A 26,737-nucleotide genomic window follows, 5' to 3' on the forward strand; every position below is an offset into this window, starting at 1 on the left:
AAAAGTTAAATAGCTACTTGTAGAATCTGAATATTGAGAAGTAATTTTGTTCCAAGTATTTTTTTTTTGTTTTATTTTTGGTCTATGAATTGAATAGAAAAGACATTTTATGCTGGGGGAGGTAATAAAAGTTGCATTACACCATGGTCTAGTTTTCTTGATTTGAAGTCATTTGACTGTTACTAGTGTCAATCTTCAGAGTCTTAAGAGAAAGCATAAAAGTAACTAACTCAGAAAACTGTCTTGTATCATCATCTCAGAACAATAGTTTGATTCTCACCATGTCCATACTCTCTTCCCGCTTCTGTTACCCCAATCCCCTCCCCTTCTGGAAAACAAATTAAATGACATTGTAAAAGAAGGAAACAGTTTTAATCCACCAAGCTCATAACTTCTAAGAACTATAATGAGAAACTTCTTTTCGGGTTTTCTTTTGCAATACAAACTCAGATCAAATGCATTCGCTGGCTGCACTTTTAATCACTGGCAGGGATTTTTATGTACTTTTTAAGTTATCAAACAGCCAACAAAGTACGTGTAACAGGAGGATGCTAAGTAGATCAGTAAACCTTCAAATATTTTACTTCACAAAAGTAGGTGAACCTGATATATTCAGCAATTTAAAATGCAATTCTAGGAGAAACAAACAAAGGAAAGAAATAATTGGAACAGTGAAGAAATGACCTTCCTATTAATCTACTTGTGAGTGCTGCTCTCCTTCAAGGACTTGGTAGGCGGGGCAAGTTAAAATCTAGTGCTTTTTGAGTGTTTTTTGAGGTAAGGGTCATCATTTGATTGACCTCAAGCGTGAGATGCAGGTTTAATGTATAGCAACTACCTTACACAAAAGTAATCCCAAGGTAATAATCACCTTCTTGTATTTTAAGTTCCCCATAATACTTTAAACCGTAGTATGATCTTCCCCATTTACCCATTCTTAATTTGTGTCACTGGTATTCTTTGACTACGTCAATCTATCTCAGTTAAATCTTCTATTCCTAAGATAATTTAGAGGGTTAATGATTCAACCTAAACCAGTAAATCTCTTAAAGCTTAATAAATTGGATTATTTTCAATTCAAAATGATTTGTTATAGATTCTTGGATCCTGTATGGGGATTAAGACCCTTCAGATTAAGGCTTAGCTAACACTGTAATTGAATAGTCTTAGAATCTTAGGTTATTTTCAACATTTTTGGTCCAGTTACTTTCAGTAGCTTTGTCAGCTATAGCCATCTTACAGAATTATCTGTAGTTGGTAGGTTTTTGCTGCTCTAGACAACATTTTTCACAGTACATTTTGATGACATTCTACCCGATATCAGCTGTTATGTGCAGGCTTCATGATAGGCACTGAAAGCTTTTAGCTGTAATTAATCTTGAAGAAACACTAAACTAACAAAGAGCAGTGATCACATGTCCTAGCTTTCACAAACGTTGGATTCTGAGAAGGTTCATACCTTTATCTGAAACTCAAATCTGTATTTTGTTGTCTTTTTTCCGTTTGTTTGTTTTTCCGTTTAATTTTGCTTTGACCATCAGGAGTTGAAAAGAAAGAGATCCGCTTGCAATTCAGAAAAGACCTAGATAGTGTACGAACTAAAACATTGAAGCTCTTTATCAGAGCTACTAAAGTGATTCATTTGGATTTGGGGTGGTGGTTTAAAACTAGAAAGGTGGTTTTGTCCATTCAAGAGTTCAAATATACATCGTCATGAATAATGGCTTCGCTCATCATTTGCAAATTAATCTGCACAGAGTTGATCACATTCCTAGTTGAGGGGAGGACACAGATACTCCTCTGTTCTGAAAGTGCAGGTTTACAGAATGAATGACCAAATCATTTCCTACTGAAACAACTACTAAGTATTCAAAAGAAAGAAGTTGAAGTAAAAGAGAAATGATGCAAATTTAACATAACGTACTCTGTGAATATGTGAAATAACATGTGCAGAATACAGGCACCATAGTCACAAGTCTACTCTCTGGTACCAGCTACTCCACACTTTCCATGGTGTTCTGCAGTATTAATTAACGCTGGTGAGACTGAAACACGCTGCAGCACTCTTCAACTCATTCTCAGCTACATGCTCAACAGATTGTGTTGTATCCTTCAATGATGATTCAGAGCTGCAAATTCATAGACACCTCATGATGAGACCAAATAGAAATGTTCTTTCTTGTTGTAAAATCTGAATCATGCTCTCAAAATTGATAAAACGACATAGCGATTCATTGTGTTTATTTACCTCGACTCATATGCTTCCTTGGAAGCGATATAAGACTGTCTATCATCAATTGTATCAAAGAATGGGTGCATTTCATCATATTCTTGTGTGCCACAATCTTGTTGGATTATTAAGGGCTGCGAGTTTATCAACTGAGATTGCATAACCATTGGATTGCTATTAATATTACTACTGCTATTGTTGTAGGGCGGCTGTTGAACCCATAAAGAGTTTACAGCATTGTTTTCCTTGGAATCCATGTAAGTTGCATTGTAATTGGCAGCGTTGGCACTATTGGAGGAGTAAGTGGGGTGTGATCCAATGGGCAGTGCAGATACGGTATTGTCATAATTTTGAGGAGCATCCTGGTGAAAAAGCGACAGGGCATTGCTTGGAGGCGCCACTCCTAATTGCAATTGCGATATAGAATCACTCAATCCAGTTGACACTTCTTGTTGCTCATGTTGTCGATAGAAAGCCAATTGTGCATGAATAGCTTGAAGTTCCTCCTCGGCTAGTTGAATTTGGTACCACAATTGTTGTATGATTCCTAAACATCCGTGGACAGGATACTTATCGCGTATATTTGCTTGATAGATGATGGACTTCATGGCAACCAACTTCTGGCTGGGGTCTAGCTGTCTCAGAATCTTCAAGATGTTGCTCACGCCAAAAAGCTTGTGAGCATTCTGGAACATCTTAGGCTGATCAGCCGGGAAGTATGGCGCGAGTGGACAGTCAGCCGTGCACCTCCTCCTCTGATACTTGCAGGCAGCGCAGGCTTGGCTGGTGCCACCTTTGAGGGTCATCTCAAAGAAATGTGTGACAAAAATAAAAGAGTATTCATGCAAAAAATATTGGAGGTGGGCTGAGCCAAAAGAGATGGCAAAAAAAAAAAAAAAGGAAAGGGATTGCTCTACCTAGATAGGATAAGGAGTGTTAGTGCTGGTGTTCAAAGGAAGGAAGACAGAAGCCAAATGGCAACATTGATCTCAACTGAACTAGTCTGCTGATATATGCGGATTTTGCTGCAAGACTTGGTAAGATAACAGATTGAGAGAGGGGGAACCGAAAATGCTGGGGATGTTTCTTTCAACTGCATGACCGTTAGGGGAAAACGTTTTGTTATGTAGTTTTGAGTACATTCCTAATTCTGAGGAGACTCCTAATACTTTGGGCCACAGCTATATCACAGTAGACAGACGCTTCTATTTTTATTATCTCAGCTTGCACCACAGTTCTAAGTTTCAAGTTTTGAATTAATCATCCGTCCAGGCTTTTTCTTGGTACTAGTGTTGTAACGCGTGCTATGCACGGATTTACGTCTAATATAATTATAATAGTAAATAAATTATTTATATTAGTTACATGAAAAAAGGGCTCAAAAAAAATCAAAAGAATGCTATTTTTGTAGTATCTAAGTTATATTATATTTTATGTATCTTGTCTAAAACGTTAAAATATATTAAAAAATATAAATAAAGATCACAAAAATACCTAAAGAAATATTAAAAGCACACCAAATATAACATTATTATACCTCGAAGAAGACTTTTTGCTTCTTCCTTTTCCTGCATCAGGGTCAAAGAAGTGTCACTCAGTAAATCAAAACCAATGAGTATGAAACTAATCTGAGATTAGATTAAGGAGAACAGGTTCAGGACTTACCGGGCCAGTATAATCTAGAAGACGGGTACAATACACCTCTGCTTCTTCAAATCTCTTCTGATCTTTGCAATATCTGGCCAAAAAAGACAGAGCTTCAACCATGTTTGGCCCTTCCCTTTCTTCAGCTTCCATCCTCTCCAAATCCTTCTTGTAGTACAATGCTGCCTCTTCAAAACGACCAAGTTCTCGGTGCAACTTGGCTAGCTGATGAAGTGCAATCGCTTCCCAGTCATTACAATTCACAGCCCTTTTGTAACACTTAATTGCCTCCTCAAGCATGTGAAGCTCTTCTGATTTGTAACATCGAGCCATGGCAATCCACAACCGAGAATCATTTGGCTGCAAGAACACTGACTTCTTAAAGTAATGCAGTGCATAAAAGGGCATTCCCATCATCTCATATGTCTGGCCCAAACCATACCAGGCCCGATAATCACACGGATTAATATCTACAGCCCTCCGATAGGCATCAACAGCTGCTGGGGTGTTTTTCATCTCAACATATTCATGACCCATTAATGTCCAAGCTGATAAACAATTCTTATTTAATTAAGCGCCCTTCTAAAATACATAACTGACTTCTCATGCTGCCCCTTGAGACTGTAATAGTTTCCAATTACACAACAACATTCTGGTCTATATTTATCCGTCAAAAATACTCTATGTGCAAGGTAACTCAAAGCTGAGAAACACTCCTTTGCATAAAGCACATTGGAATACATATCCATGTCTTCAACTCTGTATGGGTCATTCCTCAGAAGTTCCTCAAATATAACTTCAACTTGTTCAAATTCCCTCAGACTATACTGAGCTTTAGCAATTTGAGCCTGTACGTAATTGCTGAATCTGAAAGTTCCTTGTATATATTCATATTTTGCCAATGACTCGTTATGCAAACGAAGTTCCTGATACGCGTTGGCAAGAAAGAAGTCTTTCATCCAATGGTTAACGAGATGAAGACCATTCGGTATTTCAACTGTAGTACACAGTGACTGCAGCTCAGACCAAGCACTCCAGTTCCAAGGGTAATTGTTTACGGACTCTACAAGAACAACCCGAGCAAGACCCTCATTGCCTTTTTCCTTGAGAACGAGACCATACAGAAAAAGACAAAATGAGTCAATTGTTCCACACTTGCGAAGTCCTGACAACTCCCTCTGAAGTGAAATTAGTTCTTTATTTACAGCATCACTCTTCCCTAAAGGTCCCTCTAGTTCCATCGTCTCCTCTTCCTTGCGCTTTTCACCAGCCTATTGAAGGAAAAGTAGAAAAGTATGACCAAACTGTACAGGAATCTAAGAAACCAACTTCGCCTACAACAAGCAAACTACTAAAGTTAACTTTTCAATAACAAGCACAATCACTATGCCATCCCAGATTTAAAGTTTAAATTATAGCAGGTGGAGTTGAAGGTTGGCATTGGAACTCAAGGATAAGCTTGTTATCATACAAAAAAAGTGAGGCCATAGTAAGTATGACCAAGCACTACTAAATCTAAGAACTAACTTGAAAAATAAGCATGGAACCAAACTACTCAAATTTACTTTCCAACAAGAAGCATAATTACAACTTGGACCAGATTGATTCTTTAAATTTTTTGGGGTTGTTTGGGGGGGGGGGGGGGGGTGTAGTTGAAGGATGGCATCGGAACTCAAAACACAAGAATGTTATCATACAGTCCTCATATTTCATTATATCATCCTCCAAGCTTCTAAAATAAAGTATTGGCTATGATCATTACTGGTCAACAAGATTTGTCAATCTTCTATTAATTTCTATAACTTCGCACTTCACACAAACTTAGACATTTCAACAGCTTGAAACTTTTACAGCCAGCCCAAATTGGAACCCATAATTGAAAATTAGCCCTCCAACTCCAAAGGTGGTTCAATTGTTAAGAAGCCAAAGGAAAGTACTAAAGTCATGACATCCAAAATCCCCATTGCTAGAATTTTAGAGCATAATAGACATAGAACCTTCTTGCACGTTAAGCATTACAGGTAATGCATAATAGACTTGCAAGTACACTCTACTCATTCAATGCTTTAAGTATTACAGGTAATGCATAATAGCCATAGAACCTTCTTGCAAGTACATTATGATTAGGACAAAGGAACATCATTGTACTTAACCACAAAACCAATCTCAGGCTCTTGCAAATATAATTTGAACCACAGAATGACGCTTCTCTTCATGCTTCATCAGCAACTCAATCTCAATATTTTACAGGATATACAGCCACAAGTATTCTTCTCCTTTAGTTTCTTTCCATTTTTCTAATTGTGCCCTTAGGATAATACACCAAAAAGAGAGGGTGGGCCACTATAAAAACTAAATTACCCCCAATCCCCTAACTTGCATAGGCTTTCCCAACGAAAAACTTATTTTTTCATGGAAAAAATGACATGCAGCCTGCCCTTTCCTCTGTGTCTTGAGGTCACAGAATAGGACCCATTTTCTTTCTTAATTAGTTCTTGTTTTGAAATTTTGAGTTCAACATGATAAAACAACACGAAAAGAAATAAAGCATAACAATAGCTAGCTGATCAAATGAATATCTAAATTCCATTTGTTACTCCATCTATCAATGGTGAAAAGCTTTTGTAAACTTCAGCTCTTCTTCCCATCATTCCCCGGGCATATAAAAATCTGAAACATGTGTTTGGGGCTAAACTGCTGGTGTTTTTATGTTTCAAAATTACAGAATAATCATTTTGGGTTGCCAAGGATATTTGCAGGTCAGTGAGCGATCCCTTAAGGTGCATAACGCTCAGCTGTAGCTCATGGAATTCACACACTAATATGAGAGTTCACATCATTACCTAGCGACAGTCAAAAACAAAGTTGGTGGGCCTGCAAATGGAAACTTTGTGCATTATTTGGAAAGTGGCACAAATTTTGAGGACTAACCAAGAAGGAAAGTATGAGATTATCAATGGGATGGAGGGAGTAGTTATTACTAATGATTTCTAGTAGAAAAAGTAAGAGTTTGTGTATGAGAAAACTTGATATAGACAAGATGGTACTGTGACAGATCCAGCAAGCCAAATCATTGTCACTCCCAAACCCAAAATGTAAACTATATAGCAGTTTCAGGTGAAACTTATATTTAGACCACTATTAGCTTTGTTATTCTTATTATAGTCCACTGTTTAATTGAACTTGCCATTTGTCTTAGTCTAGTACTTTTTTTCATTCATATCAGGCTTCTAACTGCTTCATGGGAAACTTTAGGTTGCCTTCTGTGAGAATTCCATGTCAACTCCAACTTCCACTATTTGCACAACATCAACTTTGAATGTAGAAAAGACCAAAAGACTCAAACGAAAGTACCAATGCATGAAAGCTTGCTCCTAAACTCACACATATACAAACACTTTCCTGAAACTGGAATGCAAGGCAGCGTTTAATGTTCAATCGGCATAACAAATGGTACATTTCTTAAACCTAATGCTAATATCCCAAGTTAATCAAATAGCTCAAATTTCAACTTGTAACTCCACTGCAGGCGATGCAATTAATGCCTGTGCAACATATACAAAGTTATTCAACTTTTCATTGTTGCTACCTATTTTATTGTGGATGGGTTATGTATAAACCAACAAGGTAGCAGAATCATTTCTTTTTGTGAAAGTTCCACACTTAAGACTACCTGACGCAACTAAAGAACTTACACGTGGAAAATGTGTATTTTGTGGCCGTCAGTATCTATATAATTTAACACATCACTTAAGACCGAAAGCTCAACTTGAGTGCTCCTGAAATCAAATTCAATAAACTACTTTACCATTGAAAACAACAAAAAAGGGAGAAAACTCAAAATACTAGACAGAAGCAAATGTAAAGGATGAGCGAAGAAAATAACCAAATATAGCGCATAGCAGCGCAAGAACACAGCTTTCTTGCTAGTCTGCTCGCGGAGCACATGGGCTGCTCTCCGATACTCCCTGCAATCGAAATAAGACTTCGCCAACAATAAAAATCACTCTCCACGGCGTCGTTTTCCTCCTCAGAAGCCGGTGGGTCGATATAAATGACACGCCGGCAACGGGAGTGGAGTTAAAGGCTGCCGCAGCATCCCCGGCGCCGTCAGTGCGAAACCGCCGGCGAATGCTGGAGCTGCCGCGCTGGAATCTCGTATGTGACGGGGTGTACTTTGCCGGGTCTTGCTCAATCCCCACCAACTGCTCCGCTGCCCTTAAAAAGGTTGAAATTTCGGAAACAATTATCAGAAAATAAGAAAAATGAGAAAACCCGTCATATAAATTAAATGAAAATTAAAGTATTTTCTGGGTTCCCAGAGGGCAGATGCGGGTACCATCTGGAGGCGGAGTAGAGGCAACGGTCACTGAGTTGGCGGATTGCTGTGCGGAGCTCTTGTGATATAGGCAACCCTAGGGGAAGACCCTCTTAGAACCTCCCAACCTTGTAATTATCAGAGTTGGATCTTTCCTCCCAACAGAAATTGAACTCGATTGTTCTCATGAACTCAAGACCTCTGACACACAAAGGTAACCAGCAACCTTAAGCAAATAAGGATGGATGAAGCGACACCACGATTAGGGAACAAGCTAATCGATAAAGTCTGATTTGAATCCTAAGCTATGAACTCAAGAATTCAAGAGTAAGTTCGATTAAGAACTTGAAGGAAAATTCCTCACGATTTCTGGTTGTAATATTCTGTCCTTTACTCTTACAAGAGGTGCCTTTTATAGGCTAAAACTAGGGCAAAAATCCGGCCCACATAAACCTGGAAGAAATTCGGTCCGCACAAAGAGCTTAAAGAGCCAGCTCTTTAAGGCTTTCCGATAAGGCCCAATAAGTAATAAAATACTAAACGCCTAACAACTACTAAACTAGACAGTCTTAAAACAACTACCAACTAAGCTAACAAGTATGAGATCATTCCTTCGCTTCAAACGTACAAGTGAACAAAGTAACTTCATGGTCCATCGAATCTTCAAACCTAGCTTGCTCCTTGCTTGTATGGTGAATGATCAAGGCTCGTAAAGCTTCCTTCACCTTCTTGGTTCTTGATCTTGTCATCGGACCACCAATGTTGATCAAAGGGTCCTTGACCCAAGGTTGGAGTTGTTGTGCGCCCGTATCCGCATCATTCCCTCCCTCTTCGAAAGGATTCGTCCCCGAATCTTCAAAGTCTGTATCAAAGTCAAAAGGGGATAGGTCAGACACATTAAAAGATGCGCTTATGCCATACTCACTTGGAAGTTCCAATTTGTAGGCATTGTCGTTGATCCTCGCTAGTACACGAAAAGGTCCATCTCCTCTTGGATGTAACTTGGTCCGTCGAGATGCAGGAAACCTTTCCTTCCGCATGTGCACCCAGACCCAATCACCAGGTTCGAATACAACATGTTTTCTACCCTTATTAGCATGTTGTGCATATTGCGCATTTTTCTTCTCAATTTGAGCTCGAACTCTCTCATGCAAGGTCCGAACAGCCTCTGCCTTTTTGACACCATCTGCGCTTAAACACTCATCAACAGGAATAAGTGATAAATCTAGAGGGGTTAGCGGCTGAAACCCATAAACAATTTCAAAAGGAGAATGATTAGTAGTAGAATGAGTGGTTCGGTTATATGCAAACTCAGCGATAGGCAAACATTCTTCCCACTTCTTCAAGTTCTTTTGAACAATGGCTCGAAGTAAAGCACCAAGGGTTCGATTGGTTACCTCAGTCTGACCATCCGTTTGGGGATGACTAGAAGTAGAAAACAACAACTTAGTTCCCAACTTTCCCCAAAGTGATTTCCAGAAATAGCTTAAGAATTTCACATCCCTATCACTTACAATAGTACGCGATACTCCATGCAATCTAACCACATCCTTGAAGAATAAATCAGCAACATGGCGCGCATCATTTGTTTTCCTACAAGGGATAAAATGAGCCATTTTAGAAAATCTATCAACGACAACAAAGATACTATCCATACCTCTAAAAGATCTTGGTAAACCAAGCACAAAATCCATGGATAAGTCTATCCAAGGAGCATGAGGTACGGGTAGAGGAGTATACAATCCATGAGGGTTACTCCTTGACTTTGCCTGCTTACACTTTAAACACTTATCACAAATGTTAGCAATGTCACGCCTCATTTTAGGCCAATAAAAATGTTCATGCAAAATGTCAAGAGTTTTATCAATACCGAAATGTCACATCAACCCTCCACCATGAGTTTCTCTAACAAGTAATTCCCTAAGCGAACAATTGGGAATACATAGGCGATTTTCTTTGAACAAGAAACCTTCATGCCTATAGTACTTTTGAAATGCAGCATGTTCACAAGCTTGAAACACATTAGAAAAATCGCCATCATGTGCATACATGTTTTTAATGTGCTCAAAACCAAGTAACTTAGTGCTCATGTTAGTGATCAAAGTATACCTCCTAGACAATGCATCCGCAACGACGTTATCTTTCCCCTTCTTATACTTAATGATGTACGGAAAGGAATCAATAAATGCAATCCACTTCGCATGTCTTTTATGCAACTTTCCCTGACCCTTAAGGAATTTAATTGATTCATGATCAGTATGTATCACAAATTCCTTAGGCATAAGATAATGCTGCCACACTTCAAGAGCACGCACAACAGCATACAATTCTTTATCATAAGTAGGGTAATTAAGAGCTCCCCCACTCAACTTTTCAATGAAATATGCCAAGGGTCTATGATTTTGATGTAAGACAGCCCCTATGTCGATCCCACTAGCATCACATTCAACTTCAAACGTCACATCAAAATTAGGCAAAGCAAGAATATGTGCTGAAGTTAACAAATCTTTAAGCCTATTAAATGACTCTTCTTGCTCTTTTCCCATTGAAACCCCACATTCTTTTTAATTGTCTCATTCAAAGGTGCTGCAATAGTACTAAAGTCTTTAACAAATCTCCTATAGAAACTTGCAAGACCATGAAAAGACCTTACTTGAGACACATTGGTTGGAGTCGGCCACTCTAAGATGGCTTTTACCTTGGCGGGATCAACACGTATGCCATTTGCACCAACAATATATCCAAGGAAATTAACTTCAGGAGTGCAGAAGACACATTTTTCCATGTTAGCAAACAACCTATTTTCACGCAAGGCACTTAAAACAAGTCGCAAATGCTCAACATGTTCATCTAAAGACTTGCTAAAGATCAATATATCATCAAAATAAACAACAACAAACTTCCCAAGAAAATGCCTTAAAACATGGTTCATTAATCTCATGAAAGTACTTGGAGCGTTTGTTAAGCCGCAAGGCATCACAAGCCACTCATAAAGACCATACTTTGTTTTGAAAGCAGTTTTCCATTCGTCTCCTTCCCTTATCCTTATTTGATGATAACCAGATCTTAAGTCAATTTTAGTGAAAATGATTGCCCCATGCAATTCTTCTAACATATCATCTAACCTAGGAATAGGATGACGATACTTAACAGTAATTTTATTAATTGCACGACAATCTGTACACATTCTCCAAGTCCCTTCTTTCTTAGGCACTAAAATGACTGGAACTGCACAAGGACTAAGAGATTCACGTACCTGGTCCTTTTCAAGGAGGGAATCGACTTGCCTTTGGATTTCCTTTGTTTCCTCCGGATTTGCTCTATAGGCTGGTCGATTTGGGAGAATTGCTCCAGGAACAAAGTCGATTTGATGTTCGATACCTCGAATTGGAGATAATCCTTTTGATAGTTCCTCCGGAAACACATCCTTGAATTCCTGCAAAAGAGAGTAGATTGCACTAGGAAGAGAATCGGTTATGCCTAGTGTGTAAAAAGAAGAATAATCAGCTTCCCTGTACAGAAGTACTATGAGAAGACTTTGTGCATTCAAAGCCCTACTTACCTCACGCACACTTGCATAGAAGCTCTTTTTGTTCACTTTCAAGCTCTCGGCCTCACTAAGTTTTTTTCCACTCGAATTTTCTTTTTCACTCAACTCGGCCTCTACTTTCTTTTTTTCCTCATCCTCAGGCACATTCGGCTTTTTCTTTGCCTCTCTCAGTTGCCTTTTCTCTCGCTCTTTCCTTAGATGCAATTGTTCTTCATACACTTGTGTAGGTGTCAATGGTGCAAGAGTGATCTTGAGGTTGTCCATAATGAACTTATACTTATTAGTGAGTCCAATATGATCAGCCTGCCGATCATACTTCCACGGACGCCCTAACAAGACATGACTAGCTTGTATAGGAATTACATCACATAAAACTTGGTCCTTGTACCGACCAATAGAAAAAGCTATTAAAGCTTGTTTGGTCACCTTGACTTCCCCCCTATCATTTAACCAAGATAGTCTATAGGGTTTAGGGTGGTAAGTCCATGGAAGGTGTTTTTGCTCGACAAAGTCAGCAGCTACGCAATTAGTACAAGAGCCACTATCAATGATCATGAGACATACCTCATCTCCAATTTTACATCTCGTATGAAAAATGTTGGTCCGTTGGAGATCATCTTCTTGAGCTTGTGCATTTAGCACTCTCATAGTCACCATAGTTCGAGCCACGGGGTCCTATTCTATTTCAACCAGGTCAGCATCCTTCCCCTCTTCTTCAAGCGGTGGTATGTCCGCATATTCCTCCTCTCCTTCGCTTTGCCACATTCCTTCTTCATTCATGTACATGATGCTTCGGTTAGGGCATTGAGCCATGAGGTGGCCAATTCCCTTGCATTTGAAACATGCCTTTGGCTGGTTGGTAGACGTATTGACCCTTGGAAGGGCCGGCCGCGGGGTTGGTTTAGAAGGAGTTGCACTCGGATGGAACGGTTGCTCCATTCGCCTGTTTTCCCTTTCTTTATTGCCTTGCCTCGGCCAAGCATTGGATGCTGGCAATTGATCTCTTCTCCAAGGTGTGGAAGAGGATGTAGTGGTTCGGCCACTAGGTGTCTTTATAGGTAAGGCTTGTCTTTCCACCTTCTCTGCATAAGACACCATTTGTTGTAGCTCAAAGTGGTCTTGAAGCTCAACCTTCTTCCGAATTTCAGGATTTAATCCATTAAAGAATCTTGCCATGGTTGCTTCCGAATCCTCTTGTATATTGGCCCTTATCATTGCTACCTCCATTTGTTTGTGGTACTCATCAACCGAACTGGACCCTTGGGTGAGTCGTTGGAGCCGATTGTACAAGTCCGTGGTGTAATGGAAGGGTACAAATCGTTTCCTCATCACTTGCTTCATTTCAGCCCAAGTGTCAATTGGTTGTTCCCTATTTCTCCTCCTTGTGGCACATACTTGCTCCCACCAAATGGATGCATAATCTTCAAATTCAATAGCCGCAAGTTTCACCTTTTTCTCTTCGGAGTAATTGTGGACTTCAAACACTTGCTCAACTCTCCGAACCCAATCTAAATAAGTTTCAGGATCATTTTTCCCATGAAAGGTAGGCATCTTAGTCTTGATGGAACCAAGATTGTCATCGGTTCTCCTAGGTCGGCCTCGACCTTCCCTCGCTCCCTCTTGGCTTCTCCTTGATCGAAATGAGGTGTGAGAATGATACCCCTCATCATCCGCATCATGATCAGCACTCTGAACACTCGAAACCCTATGGTGTGTATCTCCGGTACCTCGCATCTCAATGGCAGCCAACCTGTCGGATATTTGTGCCATCGCAAATTCATGTTTCTCCATTGCAAATTCATGCCTCTCCGCTTGTTTTTTAAGAGTTTGGAGCACCAGTTTGAGTGACACGTCGGTCTCAGACGGCTCAGGCATGTTCCCCTCTTGAGACATATTGTCTAACCTGCAAAACAAGTGTATCCTAGTCTACCTTGCAAAGCACTCGTGTATCACTCAAGAAAACACACTCACTCTCAATTTTCCTTCTCGAAGTTCTTAAAACAACTCAAACTCTCAAAAATTCCAGAATTAATTACCCTATAAGCAAGTAATAAGACACAAAGCAGAATTTTGTAAATCCTAGAAAAACTCTACCCGAAACTGGAACTTTTTTTTTTTGAGCTGCTGTTTTGCTGAGTTTCTAGTCAGTATTTTGGAGGGTAAGTGGTGCTTTTGGGATGTTCAAATAACATACGAACCAGTCCTCAAATTTCAGTCAAATCGGATCGCAAAACTAGCTCAACCGATTTTTTTAGAAATTCAAGAACTCCCAAGGCGATTTGGGCTAAGGTGTTTGGTTTGGTTTTGAAAACGGAATTGGGTGTGTTTGGAGCTGGTTAGGTCGTTTGGGGTCTTTGGAATTCAATCAAGATTGGAACTCAAGAGTTGGAAACCAATCAAGATTAGGAAACTCAAGTTTTGGGAAATCAACCAAGATTTAGAGACTAATCAAGATTTGGGAACCCACCAAGAATTGGAAACTCACGATTTTTTTGGAAACTTGATTTCCTTTGTATGAGAGCCAATTCCTTCTCTTCTTTCTTTTTTTTTCTTTCGTTTTGTTTTTCTTTTTTTTTTCCTTTTTTTTTCGGCTCTTCAAGGAACACAATTTGAGATCACACCAGCAAGTTCAAGAAAACGGATGAAAGGTTATGCCAATTCCAAGAAAACCCGAGTTCTTGGTTTATTGTTCAAGAATTTTCAAAACAAGACTTGGTGGTCCAAGAATTTCAAGAATTTGTTCAAGAAACACAAGAATTTTCCCAAATTATGTTGCGGTGTCTAGGGTTTGCAGAAACAACAACCAATTCTCAAGAAATAAGCAAAACAGAATTTCAGCAATATTCAAAAGAAAATTCCAGCAATACTCTAGCAACTTGATCACTAAACAATATAAGGTACGTGACTCTTTTTTTTTTTTTTTGTCTTTAAACCCTAACAACCCAAACACAAGTATAACAAACCCAAGAATTTGGACAGAAAACACAAAAAGACAACACCCAAACAGTTTTTTTTTTGACTCGGATGAACAGTAACGTGAACAGTACGCTACAGTACGATGAGCAGTAATTCGGAACAGTAACGATGAACAGTAATCGCTACAGTTTTTTTTTTTTTTTTGTTTTTTTGACAAAAGACACAAACTAACAAGATATGAACAACTTCAATTAAAAGAGAATTAACCTGATGCTCTGATTACCAACTGATATAGGCAACCCTAGGGGAAGACCCTCCTAGAACCTCCCAACCTTGTAATTATCAGAGTTGGATCTTTCCTCCCAACAGAAATTGAACTCGATTGTTCTCATGAACTCAAGACCTCTGACACACAAAGGTAACCAGCAACCTTAAGCAAATAAGGATGGATGAAGCGACACCACGATTAGGGAACAAGCTAATCGATAAAGTCTGATTTGAATCATAAGCTATGAACTCAAGAATTCAAGAGTAAGTTCGATTAAGAACTTGAAGGAAAATTCCTCACGATTTCTGGTTGTAATATTCTGTCCTTTACTCTTACAAGAGGTGCCTTTTATAGGCTAAAACTAGGGCAAAAATCCGGCCCACATAAACCTGGAAGAAATTCGGTCCGCACAAAGAGCTTAAAGAGCCAGCTCTTTAAGGCTTTCCGATAAGGCCCAATAAGTAATAAAATACTAAACGCCTAACAACTACTAAACTAGACAGTCTTAAAACAACTACCAACTAAGCTAACAAGTATGAGATCATTCCTTCGCTTCAAACGTACAAGTGAACAAAGTAACTTCATGGTCCATCGAATCTTCAAACCTAGCTTGCTCCTTGCTTGTATGGTGAATGATCAAGGCTCGTAAAGCTTCCTTCACCTTCTTGGTTCTTGATCTTGTCATCGGACCACCAATGTTGATCAAAGGGTCCTTGACCCAAGGTTGGAGTTGTTGTGCGCCCGTATCCGCATCATCTTGTCTACATGTCTCTTTGCTCGCCATTTTCCCAATGTATCTTTTTTACTAGTTTTATACTTTCATGCTCTCACACATAGTCAGTGTGGAATGCACGTACTTCTGGGGCGGGGATGGGGTGGTTTTAGGGGGATGAGGGGCGGAGGGCGGCGGAGGAAGGGTGGGTGGGTTTGGGGGGAAAGTGGAGCGCGGGCTGCTGATGTTTGATGAAATGCCTGTGTTGAAATTCAAAATTTCTGCTAATCATTTTCCTTTTCAACGAATAAATTGTTACCGTGTGAAAAAAAATATGCAGCTCCGTTAATGTTGGGGATTGAAATGCACTACTTTCAAAATATAAGGGCTAAACATGGATAATTTGAAAATGTGAAGGACTTTGTATGAAATCTTTCCATTTTCTTCCTTTTTTTCCCCTCTTCATTTTTTATGTTTATATCTTCTGCCACCGGCGGAAGCTCCCCGCTTGCCACTGCCCGCCAGTGTCGCCACCGTCGTCCATTTCCTTTAGCAGCATGATAGAACGGTGGCGTTTTGCGGTCTCTTCTGCCACCGTCTTGCTAATTTAAATTATGTTAAAACTACACAAAACAGCGATAGGCCCCAAGTTCCCCGATTTCTCCTCTGCAAAAACCCCTCTGAAACCGCACATAGCCCCTCCGCCACCACCGGCAGTGGCGGAGGTGGACGTTACCTCCATAACCAACCACGTTCTCAAGACAAACCCAGAAATTTTGACTCAAAATTTACCCACCCTTGTGCAATGGACCCCTGAGCTTGTCCACACGATTCTCAAACGCCTGTGGAACCATGGCCCGAAAGCTCTCCAGTTCTTCAAAGCCCTCGACTCCCATCTCTCTTACACCCACTCCGCCACCGCATTCGACCACGCCATCGACATTGCTGCCAGAATGCGGGATTACAAGACCCTATGGGCCCTTGTGGCTCAAATGCGGACTATAAAGCTCGGTCCTGGCCCGAAAACCTTCGCCATCATCCTCGAAAGGTATGTGGCTTCTGGCAAAGCTGATAAGGCGGTTGACCTTTTCTTGTCAATGCATAAACATGGTTATCCTCAGGATTTGACTTCGTTCAATTCTTTTCTTGATGTGCTCTGTAAGGCGAAGCAGGCTGAAATAGCCTATAATCTGTTTAAGGTGTTTAGGAGGAAGTTTAGAGTTGATATGATTAGTTATAACATTCTCGCTAATGGGTATTGTATAATGAAGCGAACGCCAAAGGCCTTGGAAATTTTGAAGGAAATGGTAGAGAGAGGATTGGAGCCAAATGTGATGACTTATAATATAATTCTTAAAGGTTTCTTTAGAGCAGGGCAAACGAAGGAAGCTTGGGAGTTTTTCTTGCAAATGAAGAGGAGAAAATGTGAGATTGATGTGGTGACTTATACTACTATGGTTCACGGTTTTGGTGTTGCAGGTGAGGTTGAGAGGTCCCGTAAGCTGTTTGATGAGATGGTTGGAGCTGGAGTGCTTCCCTCAGTAGCAACTTACAATGCTCTGATTCAAGTTTTATGTAAGAAAGACAATGTGGAAAATGCAATTTTGGTGTTTGATGAGATGTTGCGGAAGGGCTATTTACCTAATGTCACTACTTATAATGTGCTCATTAGAGGTTTGTGTCATGTCGGTAAAATGGACAGGGCAGTTGAGTATATGGACAAGATGAAAGAAGATGAGTGTGAGCCTAATGTTCAGACATACAATCTTGTAATTCGATATTATTGTGATGATGGAGAATTTGCGAAGGCCTTCGAATTGTTTGAGAAAATGGGTAGTGGGCATTGCTTACCTAACTTAGATACTTATAACATCTTGATCAGTGCAATGTTTGTCAGAAAGAAATCCGATGATTTGGTGGTGGCAGGAAAGTTGTTGATAGAAATGATTGACAGAGGATTTCTGCCTCGAAGGTTTACTTTCAACCGCATTCTGAATGGGCTTTTGCTTACGGGTAATCAAGAATTTGCTAGAGAGATTTTGCGACTGCAAAGCGGATCTGGCCGGCTTCCTCGTCATTTCAGACTATGATTGTGTTGCATTACCTCAGGCAAAGTATGTTTGCTTTAAAGATTGCAATGGTCCAACCTTTTCCATTGGCATGCAAGTTTGTCTTCTGCATTTTCTTCAGTTGATATACTTGAGGTTTAGGATTTGATGAAACTTCAGCTTAATTTTCGAACTGAAAACTAATTATTGTGTTCTATGACAGTAGCAGTGCCAGATAAAAGACAATTTGTTACATTCATGTCTTGGAGCGAGATATTTAGACTGAACTTTGGAACTATCAATGATCAAATTGTTGAAAATGCGAGCTTTTGCTTCTTTGGTTGGGTCAATTCCTTGTGGCAAACTGTATTTATAAATAGGATTGTTTTCCAGTTCTGGGCGTGCTGGACATATTGTTTTGAAGCTTATATTCTTGGAAATAGATGGTTTTATATTCGATAGCACCTTTTTTTTTGGGTTGCATTGGTTTGCATTTGGAGAATTTCTTTCACTTGACTGTTGCCACAATCACCTTTGTGTCAATATATCATATCTGCAGAAACAAAATTTTCCTTTATGACTATTTGCTTACTAGGCTTCTTTCTCAAGATTGGATTAACAAAGGTCTATAATTGTAACATTTTACATGAATTGTTAGCATTTTTCCTGTGAGCCAGTTAAAGGTTGGGACCTTGAGAAATGAGTCTATCAGTGGGACATCCTGTTTGTGCTTATGTTTCTGTCTTATCTAATTCAGCTTAATTCAAGAAACAGAAACTTGTTTCTCCATACTACTAGTTATCTAATTCAGCTTTTCTTCTTGAGACTGAGAATAGGAGAGGAAGTATTCAGTAAATGATGGAATTGTGCCGGCGAAAGGAAGGGCAAGGTGGAACTTTTGCAAACCTTTTGATGATTGTTTCTGCTTTAGGTACTTCTGTTCTTTCCTTTATATTCTTTAACGTGGGTACTCTCTTCTGCATTTGGAGTCCATTTGCTTTGTGTTTTTTGGAGTGGGAAGTACCTAATGAAGGATTGGCCTTACAGTTCTGGAGCAAGGGAGGAACATACCTATTGCTGATTGCATTAACTTAAGAACATGCATGCTTTTGTTTTACTCTATCACAATTGCTAGTAAGTCAAAATTGCGAAGAAAATAGGCAATCAATTTGTAAGATTCTCATTCTTTGCTTTTGTACCATCCAGTCAATAAAGAACTTAAAGAAAGAAGAAGATATAGATCATGTTAATATCCTCTTGGAGATAATGATCCAGTGAAGGATGGAGTTACAGACGGTAAAATGCCAAGTTTATACGCAGGCTGCAGAAAACTAATGGTCTAAAGCCTACAGGAAGCGCTTGATCATAGACCACAGTGGTGTACCTGGGCATTTTGCTACATTTTCAATGTTTGCAATATTCTTATAGAAGTAGTTAATACAGGGGTTATTCCATCTTATTACTGTCTCAGTTAAGAAATCAACAGTTGCTTTATCATCCATATCAGAAGTTGTACGTGGTATTGTATATGTCGTTTATTCTATCTATGAAGTACTTGAGTTGGTGTTTGTCACTGGACTAAGTTGTGAAATTCTTGGTACATGTCAGCTTTTAGCTGAGGAGTTGAAGATGGAAGTGAAAATATGGCTTTCCAGATTGCCACCATATTGCTCAGCTTTGCTTAGGTAGGTGAAAACCTGGAAGGTACTGTACTGATTGGAATGCAAAACCTGGACTATTCCTTTTGTGATGCAAATGATAGTACCTTTTGCCAACTTGCAGGATACTGGTATCTTTATCCCAGACTAGTGTCTGATCCTATTTCACTGTAGTTTGTATAATGTATCAAAATAGGGGTGCTTACCATTCTATTTCTTGATCACTTGATTGTTATTCTTGGAACAAATTCTGTTTTTATTTGCCCATGTCAAACGTACCAACGCCAGTATATTTCCCTTGTACAAGTTCTAAGAGATGTGATTCTCATTATGGACATCTGAGATCAATAAAACCTATGAAAAGGTCTTCGTCCCTTGGGTCACACTCTTGATAAGTCCTTATTTGTTTCTCCATTTCTTTAAGTATGCATTTTGTAGTTCATTTTAGTTTTTTATTATTTAATTGTGATCATCTCTCAAGATTTGAAGAATTGAGGATTTATGCCCCAATTGATCAAGTCCCTCTGATCTTTTGCATTACTATTTCTCAGAGGCTGTTTAAGTGTGATGCTTCAAGTATCTTGAGCTCAAGAAAGTTGATTTCAGTACCTGGTGGATTGCAAAGTCAATTGCAAGAGAGAATGCATATACACTTGCTTGCTACAGTGAGGTTCAAAGTAGTCAAACAAAGAGAATATACAGCAGGTGATAAGAACGATAATGTCCAGTGATTCATGCAGGGGCCTGGTGCAGTTGTTCAAGGAGATGCTACGAGGTCCCCTCTGGTGTCTGAAACCTGCTGGGCATAATTCAAGTTGAATTGGGCTGTTGGATTTTGCTTCAGGGGTTGTAGTGATCTACGTTTAGTGATCATCTTGCATTCTTAAACTGCATGCTCCTGTATTTCTCATAACTGAACCACAGATGAAGGGTGTACTAGAGATCGTCAACATGATCCTATAGTAAGTGAAACCGTGAACAACATAGTGCAGATATCCTATGCTACATGCAGGACTTTCAAGATAGCAAGGATCTCAATGTGAAGTTAGTAACCAATGTGAAACATTTCCAGAGTCATTGGAAAGTAATACAGGACATGAGCTTATCCATCTGGTTTTTAAGAAGGCCAAGGAACAAAAGAGCAACTCTCAAGCAACATTGATGAAACCTCCTCCTTCCTTGGGGGTTGCTTTAAGTTTGTACTCCTATTTATTTTGTTGACAAGCTGCCCTTGTGTTCACACTTCATTATTGAAAATTTTGTTTGAAAAAAAAAATTGTAAAGGTTTATACTAAAACGATCACTCCTTTTAGGTGGATCCCATTTGCATGTACATATTCATGGAAACGTTGTAAAATCGAGTAAGATTGAATAGTGAAGTTAATTAACAATAATTAACAAAAAAGGTTTGGCGCCTAATTCCACCAATATAATGGGAGTCCAAATGCATGTCAATTGAAAATTGTACTGATTGGTAAGTATGTTGGTGTTATACTTTGTGGATTTTGAATGGAAAAAACATTAAAATTTAGTGGATAGAATAACGTGGAATGTGATATTTGATCATATTCCTAAATGTAACATACGTTTCTAGTTTCAATAAAACTGTCTTCTATCATAAAAACTACTTAACTATTACCCCTTTCCTCCTCCTCAAAAGGAGATAAGAATTTGTCATCTAGATTTGACATACATGTACCTGTGTTTGGATTGTAAAAAATTATATTTTATTTACACCTTATTTACACACACTGGCTTACTTGTATCATCAACACATTTTCCAATCACCTTTTTATCTCACATATATCATATCAAAAAAATGTTATAGTATTTTTTTCACAAAATTATTTCAAATAATTTATAATCCAAACAGTATGTTCGAGGATAAGTCGGAGGTTCCTTGGAGTTTTAGAAATTTAATGTACTCCACTACCATGAACTCAACTGTTATAGGGTGAGCACTAATAAGTGCAATTTCTTGGAAGGTTTTTTTGCTTATCTGATCTACTACACAATTAATTAATCATTAAGCACTCTAAATTGTATTAGTATTATGTAGTTGTAGCATTTTATAAAGATACTAATCAGAAAAGCTCCACATGGTTGGGTTCCTTAGTTAGGGGAGTGAGGCAGGGATGGTTCTTTGAACAGTGTAACATTTTTTGAATATTTTATAATTTTATGTAAACTTTTCATACATTTTTATAATATGAGATGTGATATTTTGTTACTGTTCATGTGGGTTCCATATATAATAATTGTGTTTCTGTCATTAAGTTTTATGAATAGTTCACATAGAAATATATGTTGTTAAAAAAAAAAGTTATATCATTCAGAACGATTGGGTTCGTTAGTTAGGCGAGTGGGGCAGGGACGGTTCCTGAACAGCATAACTATTTGTGTGGATCCCATATATAATAATTATATTTATATTATTAAGTTTTATGAATAATTCACGTAGAATTATACATAACAGTTGTTACTAATGACAACAGTTCGTGCCTTTGCTCCGTTAGTTAGGTTAGGTTAGCAAGTCATAGTCAACCCTGGTATTCATTCCCTTGTCTGGGCTAGAGCGGACGAGGGGCCTGGACGGTTGTCAGAGACAACCGTCCCAGGCAGTTTACGGCCTGGATGAGGCCTCAAAAATTTGTGCGGCTCAGATCACGTCTTGTAACTCGATTTTCACGCCGTGTGGGACCCACAAAAATATTGTTCTATTGTTACTCACTGTTGTTCTATTATTACATCTTGTACAGATGATATTACACCATGTACAAATGGTGTTACACCTTCCGGAGCGGTTGTTCTAACAACCGCTCAGCTCTAACAACCGCTCCAGCCCCTAGAGCTGAGCGGACCAGATAAATTGCCGCCAATTGACGTTGGAATTGTGGAAGGTCAAAATGGTAAATAAAACCTCCGCTCATACAGGCCGGCCGGGCTTCAGATTTTTAGTACCCACCCCAAAAAAAAAATTAAAAATAAAAAAGGGAGTTGGCGCTTTCATTCGAACTTTCAAAATCCCTCCTTTCATTCCCAGATCTCCTTTTCTAATTCCGCCAAAATCTTCTCTTTTTCCCCTTCTTCTTAACGGCTCTCTCTTTCTCTCTCGCATACTCGCACAGTAGTAGTAGCAGCAGCAGAAGAAGAATGGGAATGGAGTTGCTGCCCTCAACAAATCAAGCGTCCGAAGCAGCTGCTGCCGCTGCCGGTGGTAGTGGTGGTGGATCTCAACACATTTATTGCCGTAAACAGAAATCTCTCGGCCTCTTATGTTCCAAGTACTACTACTACTACTACTACCTTTTCTTCTTCTTCTTTTTTCTTCACTATTCATGTCCCTGCCCAATTTTCATTTCTATTACAGCATAATACTATCAATTTTCGTGTTTCATTTTTTACAGACTAAAAATGTCTGATACATGTATCTTGAATGCAATAATGCAGTTTCTTGAGATTATACGATAGGGAAGGTGTCGAGACTATAGGGCTTGACGACGCCGCTGCTCGTTTGGGTAGGTACCCCTTGCTTCTCTTCTCCAATTTTCACTTACTTCCTTCGCCATTTTCCTTTTTTTATGTTTGTTAATTTTCCCCTGCATGTGAATTAGTAGCAGTAAAAGATGTTACTGATTGGATTCTTCTAATTTTCTATATTTTTTATTCTCTCGGTTAAAATTAATGCTACTACTATGATGTTAAGGTGTTGAGAGGCGGCGGATCTATGACATAGTCAATGTCTTGGAGAGCGTTGGTGTAAGACTCTTTCTTTCTTTCTTTTTTCCCCCCCTTTTTTTTTAGATTTATAGTATTACTATATTTTTATACTTCAGTCTAGGCCTTCTAAAATTAAATGAATTGGGCCAAAAAAACCTGACCTTGCTGTCTTGGAATTTTCATCGGCTCAGGTTCTTGCTAGGAAGGCCAAAAATCGCTATACTTGGAAAGGTTTTGGCGCAATTCCTTCTGCCTTGCAACTTCTTATGGTTGGTTGGTTGGTTGTCTTCTATCTTTTTTTTCCCCCTTGTCATGTTTAATCTTTCTTGTGTGAAAATGGTACTCAACTGGGCTCTCATGGTGTCATAGGAAGAAGGTATGATGACGAATGAGAATGCAAATGATGGAACTTCGTCTGTAAAAGTATGCTTGGCCATTTTCATAACTCTTCTTCCTTCCGGTTTCCTGCTATATTTTGTGCTCTTGTATGATATGAGTACCATTTTCTCCTTTTAGACTTCAGATGATGAGGAGGACGATACCTACTCAAGTCTTAGCAACTACTCAAGTCAGAATCACAACTTCAACCCCATTTCTGCTCCAAAGCTTCCACAGTCATCCAAATATGGTACTATTATTTGCTTCTTTAACTGTATGATATGCTCTGCTGCTTATTGTGCAGTCAGTTTTGTGCTAGACTTCTATCGGAATTGTTAGACTAATTTATCATCCTGTACTTCAGCTGACAACAGGAAAGAGAAGTCTTTGGCATTGCTCACCCAAAACTTTGTTAAGCTATTCCTTTGTATGGATGTAAGTGAAACCACGGCTTGAATGATTTACCTTTCCTGCTGGCATAATCAGTCACACTGTTCAGCTTTTGGGTGCCTGAATTGATTTATGTTCTTGTAGATGGACATGATTTCTCTTGATGATGCTGCAAAGATATTGCTTAAGAATGGAAAGGATCCTGCAATGACAAGAAGTAATTACCTTGTCAATTTGACTTTCATTGTATTTGGTAGATATCTGGATGTGGATGATAACATTGTTTTCCATCATATGCTGCAGGTAAAGTCAGAAGGCTGTATGACATTGCCAATGTGTTGGCTTCAATGAAATTTATTGAGAAGGTAATCCCATCTTTTCTAGTATGTGTATAGTAATGCACAGGACTCAAGGAAAATATCCCAGTCATGTAGAATGGTTAAGATTTTATATAGCATTGGTGCAAGAACGTTAAACTGTTTTCAAACTATGAGTTGGAGACCATGGAACTTCTTAGGATTTGGAGTGAAGCTTTAATGGCAACATTTACATATTAATCACCTGCCATTTGCATGGCGCGCAGACACATCATCCAGAAACAAGAAAACCTGCTTTTAGATGGTTGGGTATGAAAGGTATATCTGAAAGCGGAGCTGATCCTTCAGCTATTGATGGGTCTAAGAAAAGGGCATTTGGGATGGATCTGACAAATATGACTGTTAAGAGGAGTAAGGTGGAACCGGTGGGGGATGGAGGATTGCAACAGGGCATGAAGGTACAACTTAAAGCACAAGTAAAACGTGAGGCTTTGGAAGATGAGGTTCTTCGGCCAAAATTGCAGATCGACTCAAGAGCCAGCACAAAAAGTTACCGGTTTGGCCCTTTTGCCCCTGTGAATGCACCACAAGTCGCAGCTTCTGAGGATAACAAAGAAACACAGAGTCATGATTGGGAAAGTCTAACAGCTACTTATCGCCCTCAGTACCATAATCAAGGTATTATGCTTGATCACACAATAAGGTACATTTGATTGTATAAGCCTTCAGGAAACCTATAAATGGGGCATTCCAGTAACAGTTTTAAATGTGCAGTTGTTCTCTTTTCCAGTTTCTCCATTTTGTGCTGTTTGGTGTGTTGGATAGTTACATGTTTCGACTAGAATTCTATGCTTAGGTGATTACTTAGATGTTATTCTTACATTGATACTTCTCTACATACAGATTACGTTTTACAATGATTGTTACTTCCTATAGTCTATTGCCTTGTGTTAAGCGACCTGTCCCTTTTGTGTCTGCATCCTGTTCTTCAAGTAGGAGGGATTATAAGTAGGAGGTCCTGGGTTCAAGACCTCATATTTGCTCAAAAAAAAGTACTATCATTCACCCAGTCATAAATTTCAGTTTTCGAGATTGTCTGTTTACCAGTTTGCTATACAGCCTTCATATTGTCGATCAGATTTCAATTAAAAAATGATAGGATCTGAATAACTTAATGATGGTAGGTATGTACCTTTTGTGCATTATGCCCTAAAGGAGCCTGATGTGATTCATTACTAATAGAATTTTGGTGCTTCTAATGTTTCAGCTTTGAGAGATCTTTTTGCACATTATGTGGAAGCTTGGAAATCTTGGTACACTGAAGTTGCTGAGAACCCGATACAACTGATCTCCTAAAACTTGCTTTTTGTATAGTCATTACTTGTATTCACAAAGCACGGCAACTAAGCTCTGAGATTCATTTCATGGCAGAGTAGATAATCTCCATGCATCAGCCACAAAGTTTACACTCTGTAAAACTCAAATTCAATATTGATTTCAATAATACATTACCAGAGTGAAGATCCATATACTCTTCTTCATCTAGCTTTTACTGCTTTATGTCTGTTTGGTGTTAGCTTTACACCCTGTAAACTCAAATTCAATATTTTTTTCAATAATACATCACTAGAATGATGCTCCATATGCTCAATATTTATTTATGTCTGTTTGGTGTTAGCTTTAGTTTAATCTTGGCCATGTTCAGTGCACCACTTAATAGTCATTTATCAAGGTCCGACTTTTGATTATGCTCATCTCTGAAACGCTAACTCTTCACCCAACTTTTCATTTGTGGATTTAAAGCAGAAAGCACTTAATTTTGAAGAGATCACTCAGCTGTAGTTTTCAGAACTGTTGTAAGGTGTTAATTTTATCTATTTGTCTATATTATCAATGTGGAAAGGAGCTTAAAGGCTGAAGCTTGAGTTGTTTTCTTTGGATCAGAAGTTCTTCTAAGCTGAGTCCTTCAAAGTATACAACCCTAGAAAATGCTTTGATGAACATTCTAACTTAAGATTTACAGAATCTAATCGATGATGTCTGGAAAGTCAATACGTGCTTAGAGAAAGTAAAATACGGACCTCTAAGGAAAGACTTTTGACAAAATCTGGAAGCACTGTTTCAAAGATTGCTGGTGGACACTCAACAACTCGTTGAGTATATTATAAAAAAAATATTTGGTTCTGCAAGTTGGATTCATATACGAACTCATAAGAGCATAAATGAATGTCCACTTGAATTTAATTGAATCGTCACCATTTTTGTTTACTTCTGGCAAAATATTGTAAGTACAGTTGGTCTGGACTATCATTATTCAGTCGTGGTATGTCATCATCTGGCTAGCTATGTGGAGGTAACTCTTGTTTTGTGTTATAGTTTATAGTGGGGCTCAAATAAACAAGCAAAGGGAGAGCCTTTTACAGGGACCTGTAGTTACTTTGTTCGGAAAATTAGTAAGCACATGATTAATCTAGACAAAGAGGTGTATTCTTTTAGTTATAGTAAAATGTGAAGCATGATGATGAAGGTGTTCCTAGGAACTGCTAGAGGTAAGTCATCTTCTCCAGATGTATCTATGAGTGCCATAC

General features: G+C 38.8%; 2 protein-coding genes and 1 pseudogene across 4 annotated transcripts; 2 read left to right on the forward strand and 1 right to left on the reverse strand.

The window, feature by feature from the left end:
- Positions 1-1,714: 1,714 nt before the first annotated feature.
- On the reverse strand, positions 1,715-9,232 carry LOC113696625 (anaphase-promoting complex subunit 8-like; annotated as a pseudogene).
- Positions 9,233-16,118: 6,886 nt separating this feature from the next.
- On the forward strand, positions 16,119-20,662 carry LOC113694942 (pentatricopeptide repeat-containing protein At1g74900, mitochondrial-like). 3 transcript variants are annotated; one of them, XM_027213868.2, is made up of 4 exons: positions 16,119-17,752; positions 18,512-18,617; positions 19,295-19,371; positions 19,896-20,662. In XM_027213868.2, the coding sequence occupies exon 1, from the start codon at positions 16,253-16,255 to the stop codon at positions 17,726-17,728; it is 1,476 nt and encodes a 491-aa protein (XP_027069669.1). In that variant the 5' UTR covers positions 16,119-16,252; the 3' UTR covers positions 17,729-17,752; positions 18,512-18,617; positions 19,295-19,371; positions 19,896-20,662. The 3 variants fall into 3 exon arrangements, with proteins under 3 accessions (XP_027069669.1, XP_027069667.1, XP_027069666.1); XM_027213866.2 differs by having other exon boundaries at positions 18,523-18,617; positions 19,295-19,390; XM_027213865.2 differs by having other exon boundaries at positions 18,523-18,617.
- Positions 20,663-22,380: 1,718 nt separating this feature from the next.
- Positions 22,381-25,800, forward strand: LOC113695485 (E2F transcription factor-like E2FE). The gene is made up of 11 exons (XM_027214603.2): positions 22,381-22,628; positions 22,795-22,862; positions 23,051-23,103; positions 23,256-23,333; positions 23,434-23,487; positions 23,581-23,692; positions 23,807-23,877; positions 23,977-24,049; positions 24,136-24,197; positions 24,416-24,827; positions 25,417-25,800. Exons 1-11 carry the CDS (start codon positions 22,498-22,500, stop codon positions 25,503-25,505), a joined length of 1,203 nt encoding a protein of 400 aa, XP_027070404.1. The 5' UTR covers positions 22,381-22,497; the 3' UTR covers positions 25,506-25,800.
- Positions 25,801-26,737: the final 937 nt, after the last annotated feature.

The sequence above is a fragment of the Coffea arabica genome, chromosome 6e (assembly GCF_036785885.1).
Source record: "Coffea arabica cultivar ET-39 chromosome 6e, Coffea Arabica ET-39 HiFi, whole genome shotgun sequence".
NCBI lineage: Eukaryota > Viridiplantae > Streptophyta > Magnoliopsida > Gentianales > Rubiaceae > Coffea > Coffea arabica.

Coding starts and splice junctions, on each gene's coding strand:
- LOC113694942 (XM_027213868.2), top strand. CDS start 16,253: ATGTTAAAACTACACAAAACAGCGATAGGCCCCAAGTTCCCCGATTTC.
- LOC113695485 (XM_027214603.2), top strand. CDS start 22,498: ATGGGAATGGAGTTGCTGCCCTCAACAAATCAAGCGTCCGAAGCAGCT. Junction 23,104..23,255: donor ATGTCTTGGAGAGCGTTGGT/GTAAGACTCTTT, acceptor TCATCGGCTCAG/GTTCTTGCTAGGAAGGCCAA. Junction 24,050..24,135: donor GGATCCTGCAATGACAAGAA/GTAATTACCTTG, acceptor CATATGCTGCAG/GTAAAGTCAGAAGGCTGTAT.